The sequence below is a fragment of the Magnolia sinica genome, chromosome 17 (genome assembly GCF_029962835.1).
Source record: "Magnolia sinica isolate HGM2019 chromosome 17, MsV1, whole genome shotgun sequence".
Lineage (NCBI taxonomy): Eukaryota > Viridiplantae > Streptophyta > Magnoliopsida > Magnoliales > Magnoliaceae > Magnolia > Magnolia sinica.
Window position 1 is genome coordinate 13,467,505 of NC_080589.1, and position 13,187 is coordinate 13,480,691.

General features: G+C 41.4%; 1 protein-coding gene across 1 annotated transcript; it reads right to left on the reverse strand.

Annotated features, from left to right (window-relative positions):
- On the reverse strand, positions 1–12,383 carry LOC131230422 (uncharacterized). The gene is made up of 2 exons (XM_058226349.1): positions 11,388–12,383; positions 1–1,376 (listed from the first exon to the last, which is right to left on the reverse strand). The coding sequence occupies exons 1-2, from the start codon at positions 12,294–12,296 to the stop codon at positions 213–215; spliced, it is 2,073 nt and encodes a 690-aa protein (XP_058082332.1). The 5' UTR covers positions 12,297–12,383; the 3' UTR covers positions 1–212.
- Between the last annotated feature and the right edge of the window lie 804 nt (positions 12,384–13,187).

Consider the following 13,187-nt stretch of genomic DNA (forward strand, 5'->3'; position numbering starts at 1 on the left):
TTCAATTCAAACCAATGCCAGCTTTATACTACTTTAAATCCAAACAGATGACATGTGCAACCACAGGAGAACAGAGATTGCGTATATGCCCTAGTCTAAGTGTATGTCTTATACATTGATTATGGTATTAAGAAAAAAATGTACAGTCAAACAACTCGTATCTACTGAAGGAAAATAAAAACAAATTCAAGGCAAGAAAAACCCAGAAAATATCAGAAATCAAAACCACCACCATCATCGAATCCGCCATCGTAACCGTTGGAATCTGAGATCATGTCTCCGATCAACAACCCTCCGAGCGCCCCACCGAGCAGGCCTGCTCCCAACCCCATCCCACCCATCCCAAACTTCTTCTTGGGCTGCTGGGGCGGCGCCACCATCGGCTGCGGAGGGTAACCATAACCCGGTGGGGGCGGTGCTCCGTAACCTGATGGGGGCGGTGGGTAACCATACCCATACCCTGCCGGCGGCGGCGGGGGATGGCCACCATAGCCATACCCCGCCTGCATGGGGTAAGCCGCTGCCGGAGGCGGGTACGCCGCTGCTGGCGGCGGGTACGCCGCACCAGGAGGCGGGTACCCGCTGGGGCCCGCCGCGGCTGGATAAGCTGTGACGGGCTCGTTTACTTTCGCTGCAGCAGTGGGCGGCACTGCAGTGATCGGAGCAGAGACCTTCTCTCCAAACTTGAAAGAGAAATTCAAGACGCCCTTAGGTTTTCCCGACGGCTTCCTGACCTGATAGCTGACAAAGTGGACCCTAGACGGCCCTTCGCCCTTAGATGATGCGGCCGTGTCAAGAAGCTCCTTGATCGGGACGTGGACCTCTCCGATGTCTCGATCGCCGAGGCTGCGGTCAGATCGCAGCTGGATGTGGAGGACGGGCGGTTGGCCATTAGGCAGATCGGGGACGGAGAACTTCATCTGGAAATTCCAGGTAGGGTTTTTCCCGCCATCTCTATCGACGGGCGTCTTCTGCTTGGATCGAGGGTCGTTGCTGAGGGTGACGATGGCGTAGACGTCCATCTTGCTGAAGAGATTGACGTCCTTGATGTCCTTGGCGGAGATGATGGTGAGATCTAACGGTCGGTATTCCATCTTGGAGATGGAGATCTGATCATACGGCGCGATGAAGAAGTTGGAAACTGAGAGAAGTGAGTAATCGAGATGGATCTTTATACGGATAGGAAAGGATGAGAGAGAGACTTCCTTCTTGAGTTGGGAAACTGCCGCTGAGTCGTTTTTTACGCACCCCGACGCGTTTTGAAGCGGCCGTGTTCTGGATGAAATTACCAGAATGTCCCTTGCCGACTGCCGTTCGTGGACGCGATTTCCTGCGAAAGCCGAAGACGTTACGAGAATGTCCCGGAAACGGATTGGCTACTCCCCTGCCACCAGCCAATGGCTGATGGTCGGTGCTGTGGGCCCCACCATGATGTGTGTTTCATCCATTCCGTCCATGTATTTTTATATATCATTTTATGGTATGAGACAAAAAATGAGTTATATCCCAATCTCAAGTGTACCACATTAAGGGAAACAGTGTTAAATGAGCGCAAATCATTAAAAACTTTTTGGGGGCCATAAAAGTTTTGGATCAAGCTAATATTTGGTTTTTTTTTTTCCTTCATCTAGGTCTGTATGATCTAATAAACAGATTGAATATCAAATAAACAGTAAAGTAGACCTTAGGAGGGTTTTAATGGTGGATATGTTTTCCTGTGGTGTGGTCCACATGAGATTTATATCCCTCTCATTTTTGGATAAAACCATAAAATTTTATTTAAAAATAGATGAACATCATAGATGAAACACATATATCATTGTGGGGTCCACAGAGCACCGACCACCAGCCAGGCAGGGGGAGTAGCCAATCCGTTTCCGAATGTACCTTGCCGTTCTTGGATGCGGATTTCCGGCTAAAGCCTTTCGCAGGAAGTTCCTCCGCTGGGATGCAAGGTGGGGTAAACGTACACCGTTGTGTTTACGAGAAATCCAAACCGTCTATCTATTTTTTGAGATTATTTTAAAACATGTGGCCAAAAATTGAAAGTATCCAAAATTCAACTGGGCTATACATTATAAAACAGTGGGGAAAGAAATTCCTATCGTTGAAACTTTCCTAGGCTTGGCATTGATGTTCATATGACATCCAAGCTGTTTATAACGTCTTTTTTACTGGGATTAAGTGAAAACACCGAAAACTTGGGTCGATACAAAACTTTTGTGGCAATATAAATATTTCAACGGTGGTCACTACATCCCCACTTTTTACTCTCGTGTGGATCATTTGAGTTTTGGATACACCTTATTTCTTGTCACATGTTCTAAAATGAGATAAAAAAACGGATGGACGGGTTGGGTTTCTCAAAAACATCGCAGTGGGCCACACCCAGAATCCTTGCGGCGTCCGCCGTTCTTGGTTAAGAACGGATTTGATGCTCTGGCAGAGTGTGATAGCTTCATACGCGTGCAGAAATAACCTTACACGTGGATTATTTTGACTGAAAAATAAACCGTTCAAATTAAGCGCCTCACGTTGGATAGACAGTGTCTAGAAGAAATGACTTAATTAATCGTCTGATTGATTGACGCTAAATGGACGGATGTGATGAAAAGTAGTTAGTGGTGGAGATTCAACAAATAATCGTTCATTGATCATAGGTTAGGATTTGATCAATCAATCTAGTTATGTATTTATGACCTATGCATCATGCGTCCAAGCATTTTGATGGCTTGATTTTAGTTTAGATGTGTGAAAAGGTTGCATGTGTATGAACCCTTTGTTAGTCAGGTGGGCCCTCGTTTATGGCGATTGGACCCGAAATCCATACATCCATGGGCCTCTATGATGTATGGATTTTATCACCACCATCCATCGACATTTTCATATCATTTGACACCGTAGATTTTGGACTATTTAGGGTATTTCCCCTGCAAAAATCATTTCCAATATTCTTCTTTTTCTTTTATTTTTTTCCTCAAACAATCGACTATCAATAGCAGACTAAAATTAAATCATCGTAATATCAACTGCATCACGAAAATTAAATTGTCACAATGTTTTTAAGTATACTAAACAGCCTCGGTATATATCAATGGTTAAAAAATGTTGGTTAGTCTACAATTGTAATCCAATTCTCATGATTTATCCTATGTTGAATTATTTTTTTTATATCAAATATATATAGTCAAACATAACATACTAAAGTTAATTTAGAAATTAAATTGAAACTCTTAAAAATACACTATATCATCTAAATGCACTGTCATTTTTAGATTATCATAGATATAAGAATTCGATTGGACGGAGCCAAACACAATCGGAGTATTCCGAATCTAAGGAGTTGCCAATTAAAGTATGTTGAATGCCAAAAAAGCTTAAGATGTAGGTTTCAAGGTGTAAGCCTAAAAATAGGCTATTCCTATGACATGTAGTGACAGGAAGCTACATAGGGCCCATTGTTATGTTTGTAATAAATCTACCCTGTTGATCAATTTTTCCACATCATATATATATATATATATATCCACACTATTTATAAGGTCATTCCTTCTAGAATGAAGGGAGAACACAAAAATACTAACCGAATCCAAAACTTAAGCAGGCCCATGGATATTTCAACAAGGAATCTTTACTGTTTTCTATCACATTTCTCTTTGTTCTTTTTTTCCTGGTTAGCTTGCTGGTACACCTCAGTGTCAGTTGACACTTCACTGCTAGCCACCCCACTAGGATCGATGCCAAGACCTCAAGTGTTGAAACGAGGTATCTTTCACTCACCACTTGAGCTTAGGGTCAGGGTGATACTGTTTTCTATCATATGGCCTCATGAGTTTTGGATTTATCTAATTTGGGGCCATGTCTTAACGTGATGTAGAAAAGGGATGAATGAGGTGAATTTCTCGCAAACATCATAGTGCCTCTCACCTAGCTTTTCTCACATGGAGTTCATAGGGAAAGCATCTCACATGAAATCCATGTCCAATGTGGCAGTGGGTGGCATTAACAAAGCTGCTCCCAAGGGGTGTCATTACTCATTATGGACCGAAGTTGGGGATAAAACGAAGACATTACGAATTGACTTTTTAAAAAAGTTACACGGTGATGTTTGTTATAAATTCATCCAATTTTCAAGACTATTGTAGAAGACGAGACAAAAGGTAGGCCTATTCAAAACTCAAGTGCGCCGCACGTGTAAAAAGTTGAGAAAAAAAATGCCTAGTCCACTTACATTTATACACCATCCAAGCTCTTACTAAAGTCATTCCTGTAAGATTAACTGAAAACACACTAAACTTACTCAGGATTTCCTTCCGCGTGGCTAACTTGAGTTTTGGATTCACTTCATTTTTTCATATCATGCCTTAAAATGAAAAATAGAGACAGATAGTCATGTAAGGCGGGGATCCAATGATCCATTATCGTCTCTATGTTTTATTCATGCTGTCAAAATTATTTTAAAACATGAGCTAAAAAAGGAGAAGCATAAAAGACTCAAGTAAACCACACCACATAAAGGGGTTCAAGGCTTATTGTTGAAAACTTTTCATAGTTATAAAATTTTTAAATCAAGCTAATATTTATGTTTTCATTTTATAGTTTATACAAGATCTTGTGAATAGGTTGGATGATGGAAAAAAAAAACTGGGAAGCTTTCCACCGCAGGAGTTAAATACACATTGCTTCATATGGTGTGATCCAAATGAGCCTTTAATTAATCTGCCTACTTTTTTGGCTCCTAAACTAAAATGATCTTTCAAAATAAGTGGATGGCATGGATAAAATATATTAGTCCATGTGTCCTTACGAACATATTAGATGGTAACTAAACATCTTGATTCGACATAGGAAGATTTCCACTATAAGAGTTCAATCCACATTGCTTCATGTGGTGTGGTCCACATGAACCTTCAATCCTCCTAATTTTTTATTTGGGGTCTAAAATGATATTTAAAAATAGATGGATGGCATTGATAAAATATATACCCCGCAGAGCTCCGTAAAGGACCGTCCGTCTCTACCTTATCCTGATGGCGGTGGTAACCAGCCCACGCACCTTTCGCAGCAACCCGCATCCTCGCTGAGGCCGGTGACGGCGGACGCCGCTTTCCCATTAACTTCGTACGCTTGAACCTAGGTGGTCCATCACAATGTTTTTGAGAAATCCAATCCGTTCATCCGTTTTAAGAGATCATTTTAAAATATGCAACCAAAAACGAGTTGGATCCAACTCTTAAGTGGGCCACACAAGATGAAACCGTGGGGGTTGAACAACGACCTTGAAACATTGGTTTGGACGCAATAGTTTTGTATTATGACATGCGTTTTTTAGTTTTCAGTTCATCCAAGTGGGAATGACCTTATAATCCGTTTGGATGTCATATAAACATCGACGTGGAGCTCAGGAAAATTTCAACGGTAATCTTTTCTTCCCTGGTTTTCCCTCTCGTGTAGCTCACTTGAGTATTGGATCCGGCTTATTTTCTACATTGCATTCTAAAATGAGCTCGCAAAACGGATTGGACGGGTGGATTTCTCACAAATATCAGTGGGACCCACCTAGTTTCCAGCGCTGGAATTTTCTGGGAAAGGCTTTCGCTGGAACGCGTCCGGTGGGAATCCGTGTCCATTTCCCATCCAATACCGGAGCCGTACACAAACCAAAGAATCCGGTTCCTTTCTAAGGCTGAGGGGTAATTTAGTAAATTTGCAGTTGAGTCTTCGGAATGGGTTGGTTAGTGAGGTCGTATGGACGTTGCTACTTGAATCCGCGCATTTTCACCCGCCAAACGCATGCGCCAAACGTGTGCCTATACATCACACGTATAAAAAATCAGAAACGTTCATTAGACGTGCCCAAAGAAAAATTTTCTATTATCCAAAAAAGGAAAAAATCTATAACTTCCCTCACACAATCAACTAGCATTGTTGAAACCTGAAAATTGGTTAACGTTTTATCAACCCTCCATTTTCAGATATACTTGTGGCCCACTTAGGCATTTAATCTCCAGAAATATGGATTTGGTAAATAGAAAGACTCGTAAATTATGATTAACGAACCAAATCTCTCACGTGTGTATGAAGACTGCACGTGTTTTCTCGGATATCAATTGCGGGTCCTCATCCGAGTCACAACCTAACCACGTGTCACCCCAACTAACCATGGTTAGGTTTGAAGATTCTACGCCCTTGTACCAGTCCGGATATACTTCGCTTTATTTATTTCTTTTTCCAGCTGAGGATTATAAGGTAAGCGAACGAGTCTTTGCACAGTATGCTCGGTTTCTATTTATGACGAATGAGGCCAAAAGCATCTTTGAGAATTAATTTAAGTATTGAAAACCATCAATGCTGACTTTTAATATTTATAAGTATTTAAAAATATTTTTTTCAAGTTTATTTTAGGAATACAAGCTATAAATATATGAAAATTGATAATTTTATCATATTGGATATCTCTAAGTTTGGTATACATATGTGAGGAATGCTAACATGTGGACCAGTTCTCACATGCAACTTGTGAGAACTTTTTCAGAACACATCACATCACATGTGATGTGGGCCCAAAATCTAAACGGTTTATGTGACGCAGCACACCATAAAACCTTACTTACTCTGGTCCAAAACTTTGGTGGGTTATGAAAAAAGTAAATAGTTTCCTCTTTTGATTTGTCTCTTTTTTCCCATGGCCTACCAAAGTTTTGGATAAGAGTTTCATAGGGTGTTGCATCACGTGAACGGCTCATATTCTAAGCCCACATGATGTGATGAGAACTAAAGGGCAAGGGAGCATAACTCTGCATATGCCTTATCCAGTAAAATTTTATAACTTTTCTAACCAAAAGAGCCAAGTAAATAAATGCTATGGATTTTTTTATTTTGTTGCTTGCCATATATGGTAATGTAAATTGATTGCATGATAAGGCAAGTAAATGATGCTTATTTTAAAAACATGCATTATATGTTCAGATTTTCAATTTATACATGTATGGTATTTGGTTATGTACTCAAGAGTGCATCGGTGAGATGGGCCACACCATTGATGGACTCCATTTTAGATGGAGAAATAACTCAAATTTCATATTGGTTGGAAGATTTGGCCAATTCATATTTCGCCCGATTCAAACTATCCATTTGACAGCTATAAATTAAATTGTTAGATCTTTAGATGACTTTGATTTTGAGATTATGATCCATTTACAACCGGATGCACAGCTTGAATTGTCTGATTAGGAATACAACAGTTACCTACATCCACATCATGTAGTTAACATTCTGTAATTCACTCCTTGTGTTGAGAGGCTAAGTAGATCCTGTCACAAAGTTTTCAAGAAATCTACCTCATATATTTGTTTTCCTAGATCATCTCAAGACATGAGCTCAAAAATAAAGCAGAACAAATAGTCAAGTAAGCTGTATGATAGAAATTGATTAGGATTGAACCTCTAATATTAAAATATTGATAATGTCAAAAAACTTTCCCAATTCATCTCACTAGAAATTACATAATAAACTATTTGGATGGCATATAAATATCACAGACTCACCATGATATATATGTTATATCCAAACCATCTATCCATTTGGCAAGACCCGTTTTAGGGCTTGAGCTGAAAAGGAAAATGTAAGACAATTCCAAAGCTCACGTGAGCTACATCGCATAAAGCAATTAGGATAATGATTCTCACCATTGAAATCTTCCTGTAGACTATGGTCCACCATAATATTTATTTGTCATCTAAACTCTTAACAAGATCACACAAACTTGGATAAAGGGGAAAAACAAATGTCAGGTTGATCCAAAACTCATGTGACGCATAAGAAGTTTTTAATGGTAAATGTTCAAACCCCACTGCTTTCTATGTTGTGATCAACTTAAGCTGTGGATCCGTCTCATTTTTGGGCTGAAGCCCTAGAACAATCTCACCAAATGGATGGACGGTTTGGATATAACTTATACATTATAGTTGGGTCTACGTAACCTGGTGACGTCAATGGAGGTCGGTGGTGTGCGTCACACCATGCAATCAGGTTCCTTCTTTATCACCGTTCATTTGTATTTAACGAAGGGAAGGTTAAGATTGAAGGATCAGTGAGGATGTTATACTGTGGCCTATCTAGGGTGAGTTCCGCCAAATGAGAACGCTTAACAGCTGCAATTCACAGGGAAAAATGTGAGAAAATCTAAGGCTATTACCATTGTTTCTGAAACATGGGCTATCCACGGTAGTTTCCAGTCGTTCAACGATTAAGATCTGTTGTCCACCGGTACAGGAGCTCTTGGCGCGGTGTAGCTGTTGGGAGCGGATTGCATGTGCCCCGGGCATAGAGATATGGCTGTGTCGGGTCCGCAGTGATGTCCGTGACAAATCCACTCCAGTCATCTGTTTTGAAAGAAGCATTCAATCCCCACTGTTTCATGCGGTGTAGACCATTTGAGTTTTGGATATCACTGATTTTCTGTATACTATCCTACTGTGATCTTTCAAAATAGATGGACGGAGTGGCCTTATCATGGACATCTCTAAAGGCCCAGACACGAGGCACATAGATATCTCTATGCCAAGGCACATGCAATCCGCTCCCGAAGCTGTCAATTCCACGGAAGCCGGTCTGGTGCATTCGATGACACGGAGTTTTCCTGCCTCTGAATCATCTCTGTCAGGCATTCGAGATCTCTGACCGTCCATTCGGGATTATTTCTAATATCGAGTGGGCCTCAGGACTCAGATTCGGTAGTGACACATGAAATCGGATTGCGTACTGAGTTACTCAGTATGCTTTTATCGTACTGAGTAAACTCAGTTGGGCTCACTGTGAATGTATATGGTTTATCAACACTGTCCATCCTTTTTTTCCTGCTAAAAGTTGACCCCAAAATTGAAGCATATCCAAAGCTCAAGTGGACCATACCACAGGAAACCGTGGGAATAATGATTTTCACTGTTGCAACCTTCCTAGGCCCACAGTCATGTTTATTTATCATCCAACCTGTTCATAAGATCATCAAAGATAAATAGATAACTTGTGTGGCCTCCAAGAAATTTTCAATGGTAAAGGTTGAATTCACACTGTTTCCTGTGGTGTGGTCCACTTGATCTTTATAAATGCTTAATATTTGAGTCTTTGATCTGCCTCCTTTTTTAACTCATAGTCTAAAATGATGTGTCAAAATGGATGGACAGTGTGGACAGTGGGTGCCATTAATTCCTTAGCAGTCTAGATGTGATAGTAGCCAATCTGATCCCTTATTTTAAGGCATAAGCTAAAAATATAAGTTTTTACCAACGACACAACAAGAACTAGTGAATATTGACCATTAAAAATTTCTTGTCAGCTACAAAAGTTTTGGATTAAGTGGATATATGTTTTTTTTTTTCCCTCTACATCTGTGTAACCTTATTAACATGTCGGATGGCAAATAAACATTACGGTGGGCCCAAAGTTTCTAATGGTGAGACTTAGATAACCATTGTTTCCTATTGAGTGGGCCACCTGAGAGTTAGATCTTCTTCAATTTTGGGCTGACACTCTAAAATGAGCAAAAAAAACAGATGGACTGCATGAATATACAATACATGCATCTAGGTGGGCCATAAGGTCAAGGCCTCACCGTGGCCACACCTAATCCACTCCCCATTGGGGCCCACCTTGATGTGTGTATCCAATATCTACGCCCAGCATGATCACAAAAATGAAGCAGATCCAGATCACAATTGAACCCACCACAGTTAAAAACTTCCTACGGCCCATAATGTTTATTTGTCATCCAATGGTTGATTTTTGGGATCATTATATAAACATGTGACACATATATGGTACTAACATAAGGAACGAGATTATTGTACACGTGGATGGATCGGCACTTGAGACACATGTTAGTGGTCGGATTCTCTCCAAAAAGCCACATCATCTTTTGACCCATAAAGTGGGATTCTGCTTTCCCAGTGTTAAGGAGAATCTTGTTCTTGATTTTTGGGTTGAAAATACCGAAATTCAGAACTGGTGTCCAGTAGACTGGATTTTGATTATAATTCTATAATTATTTTATATATTCACATGATGATAAATGTGAAGAGACATATTATTCTAAAGTTCGTTCCAGGCTTATTAAGTGGGCCAACTCACATAAGTAATTGCATAAATAGCCCAAAAATATCATATTTCTTTTTGGATAGTTATTAATTTTTCTATGATATAAGTCATATAATGATTATATAAGCTTTGTTTTCATAGCATCCTCTTATCATAATATGAAAAAGATCATAAAGCTTTTTTAAAAGATAAAGAGTAATTATCACAACAAATAAAGATATTTCAAATTTTCAAGATTTTGTAAGCGAGGGTCCACCATTAGAATTGCAAGGGCGTGAAAACCCTAAATTTTGAATTATGGAATTAAAATCCTAAACTTCCAGGAGTATCGAATCATCCAAATAATGACCATAATGTACACACAGCCATCTATTAAATATTAGGAAAGGCAAAGTATCATTAGTGCTCTCTTTCTAAAGAGAGGAATCATGCCTTCAACTAGTATTAAACAAGGCAGCCAAGGATGAGAAGGAACATAATAATGGAGAAGGTAATAGCCAACGTAGGATTCTTCTTGGTTAGAATCCCCATCCCTTCCCACAAGTGTTGTGTCAAGGTATATAATGCTGTTTTCCATCAAAATTGATGACTTTTTTCTTTTACAAATTTCTCAATTGATCATGAATTGGCTGCAATCCCAGAACAAGCAATGTGGGTGTAGCCATGACTGTGGGGCCCACCTTGATGTATGCATTGTTACCATTGTACATAGTTTTGCCAGCTTATTTTAGGGCATACTCCAAAAAATCAAACAAATATAATAGTAGTCCTTGAACATCCACAATTAAAAACTTCCTAAGGTCCACCGTAATGTTTATTGACCATCCAATCCAACCAGTTGGCAAAGTGACACAAACCCAAATGAAAGTAAAAAAATAAATAAAATCAGCTTGATTCAACACAAAGGTTTTTAATGGCTAATAACGGCTTTCCTTTGGTGTGGTCCACCTGAAATTTATATCTGATTTATTTTTAGGACCATGCAAGCTGGTGAAACCGTCAGCATGATATGAATACATCGAGGTGGGCCCTCCTGTCAGGGCTGCACCCACGTCTCCGGTTCCAGGTTGCAGCGAAGTTGCGCTTTATAAAATTTAAATTCAATTCAAACCACTGGCAGCTTTATATTGCTTTCAATCCAAACATACGCCATGTGCAACCATAGGAAAACAGAGATTGCGGATACACGGAATACATTATAATGGTAAAAAAATGTACAGCCAAACACCTTATGTCTATTACCTAAAACGAAAACAAATCCAAGGATAGAAAAAAAAATAAAAATAAAATCAGAAATCAAAACCACCACCATCGTCGAATCCGGCATCGTAACCGGATTCATAAGCATTGCTGGAATCTGAGATCATGTCTCCGATCAACAACCCTCCGATCGCCCCACCGAGCAGGCCCGCTCCCAACCCCATCCCACCCATCCCAAACTTGTTCTTCTTGGGCTGCTGGGGCGGCGCCACCATCTGCTGCGGAGGGTAACCATAACCCGCCGGGGGCGGTGCTCCGTAACCTGGTTGTGGTGGTGGGTAACCATAACCATACCCTGCCGGCGGAGGCGGAGGATGGCCACCATACCCATACCCCGCCTGCATGGGGTACGCCGCTGCCGGAGGCGGGTACGCAGCCGCCGGGGGTGGATATGCCGCTGCTGGAGGCGGATACACAGCACCAGGAGGCGGGTACCCGCTGGGGCCCGCTGCGGCTGGATAAGCCATGACGGGCTCGTTTCCTCTCGCCGCTGCAGCGGCGATCGGAGCGGAGACCTTTTCTCCGAACTTGAAAGAGAAATTCAAGACGCCCTTGGGTTTTCCCGACGGTTTCCTGACCTGATAGCTGACGAAGTGGGTCCCAGACGACCCGTCTCCCTTCGATGACGCGGCCGTATCGAGGAGCTCCTTGATCGGGACGTGGACCTCTCCGATGTCGCGATCGCCGAGGCTACGGTCGGATCGGAGCTGGATGTGGAGGATTAGCGGTGGGCCATTGTGCGGAAGATCGGGGACGGAGAATTTCATGGGGAAATTCCAGGTAGGGCTTTTCCCGCCATCTCTATCGACGGGCGTCTTCTGCTTTGATCGAGGGTCGATGCTGAGGGTGACGATGGCGTAGACGTCCATCTTGCTGAAGAGATTGACGTCCTTGATGTCCTTGGCGGAGATGATTGTGAGATCTAACGGTCGGTATTCCATCTTGGAGATGGAGATCTGATCAAACGGCAACGATGAGAGAAGGAAGAGAATCTGATTTCACAGCGATGATGAGAGAAGCTGGGAGAGGGAGGGGGCTATTTATACAGAGACAACGGAAGGAGAAAGAAGTTTCCGTTGGGTTGGAAACCGCGTACGGCCGTTTTGCGGTGGAAGTTACGAGAATGCCCCCGTACCGTTATTGGTGGAGAAAGGTTTTGATACTCTGGCACTGTTATGGGCTTATGGCTTTATACGCGTGCAGAAAGAAGCTTACACGTGGGTTATTTTTACTTAAAATAAATCCTTCAAATTAAGGGACTCCCCTTGGATGGAGACAGCGTTCTAAAGAAATAACTTAATTGTTTGATTGATTTACGTAAAGTGGACGGTTGTGATGAAAAGTAGTTACGGTGCTGATTCAACAAACGAACGTCCATTGATCATAGGTTAGGATTTCATCAATCAATCTAATCAACCCATCCATCGTGTATCCAAGCGTTTGGATGGTTTGATTTGAGTTTGGATGTGTGACAATGTGCGTGTGGCATGAGTGCATGCGTGTGAACTCTTTGTTGGTCCGGTGGGCCCTCGTTGATGGCGATGGGACCCAAAATAAAGAGGTAGTTGACACGCATATAAAGAAAATGAACGGTTGACAATGACTCAGATTTAAGTATGTGGCCAGCAAGATGACCGGCTTGATTTTCACGTATAGAAGATACATGGTGGGACCCACCTGATAGGCGTCGAATTTTAGCTTGGATCGTCCAAGGTGGGCCTTATAGATGGATGGTCACGGTTTATGTCATGGGCCTACAGTAGAGAGTTTACAATTCAAAAACCGTAGTTGTACAGATCGGCATAAAGACACCAAAAGATAGAATCTACCGT

What these genes read in the sequence shown, in the direction of transcription:
- LOC131230422 (XM_058226349.1), bottom strand. Translation starts at nt 12,296, where the DNA reads ATGGAATACCGACCGTTAGATCTCACAATCATCTCCGCCAAGGACATC. An exon ending in ATGGTGGTGGTTTTGATTTC is followed by an intron (nt 1,377 to 11,387) that starts TGATTTTATTTT and finishes GCAGGGGAGTAG; the next exon opens with CCAATCCGTTTCCGGGACAT.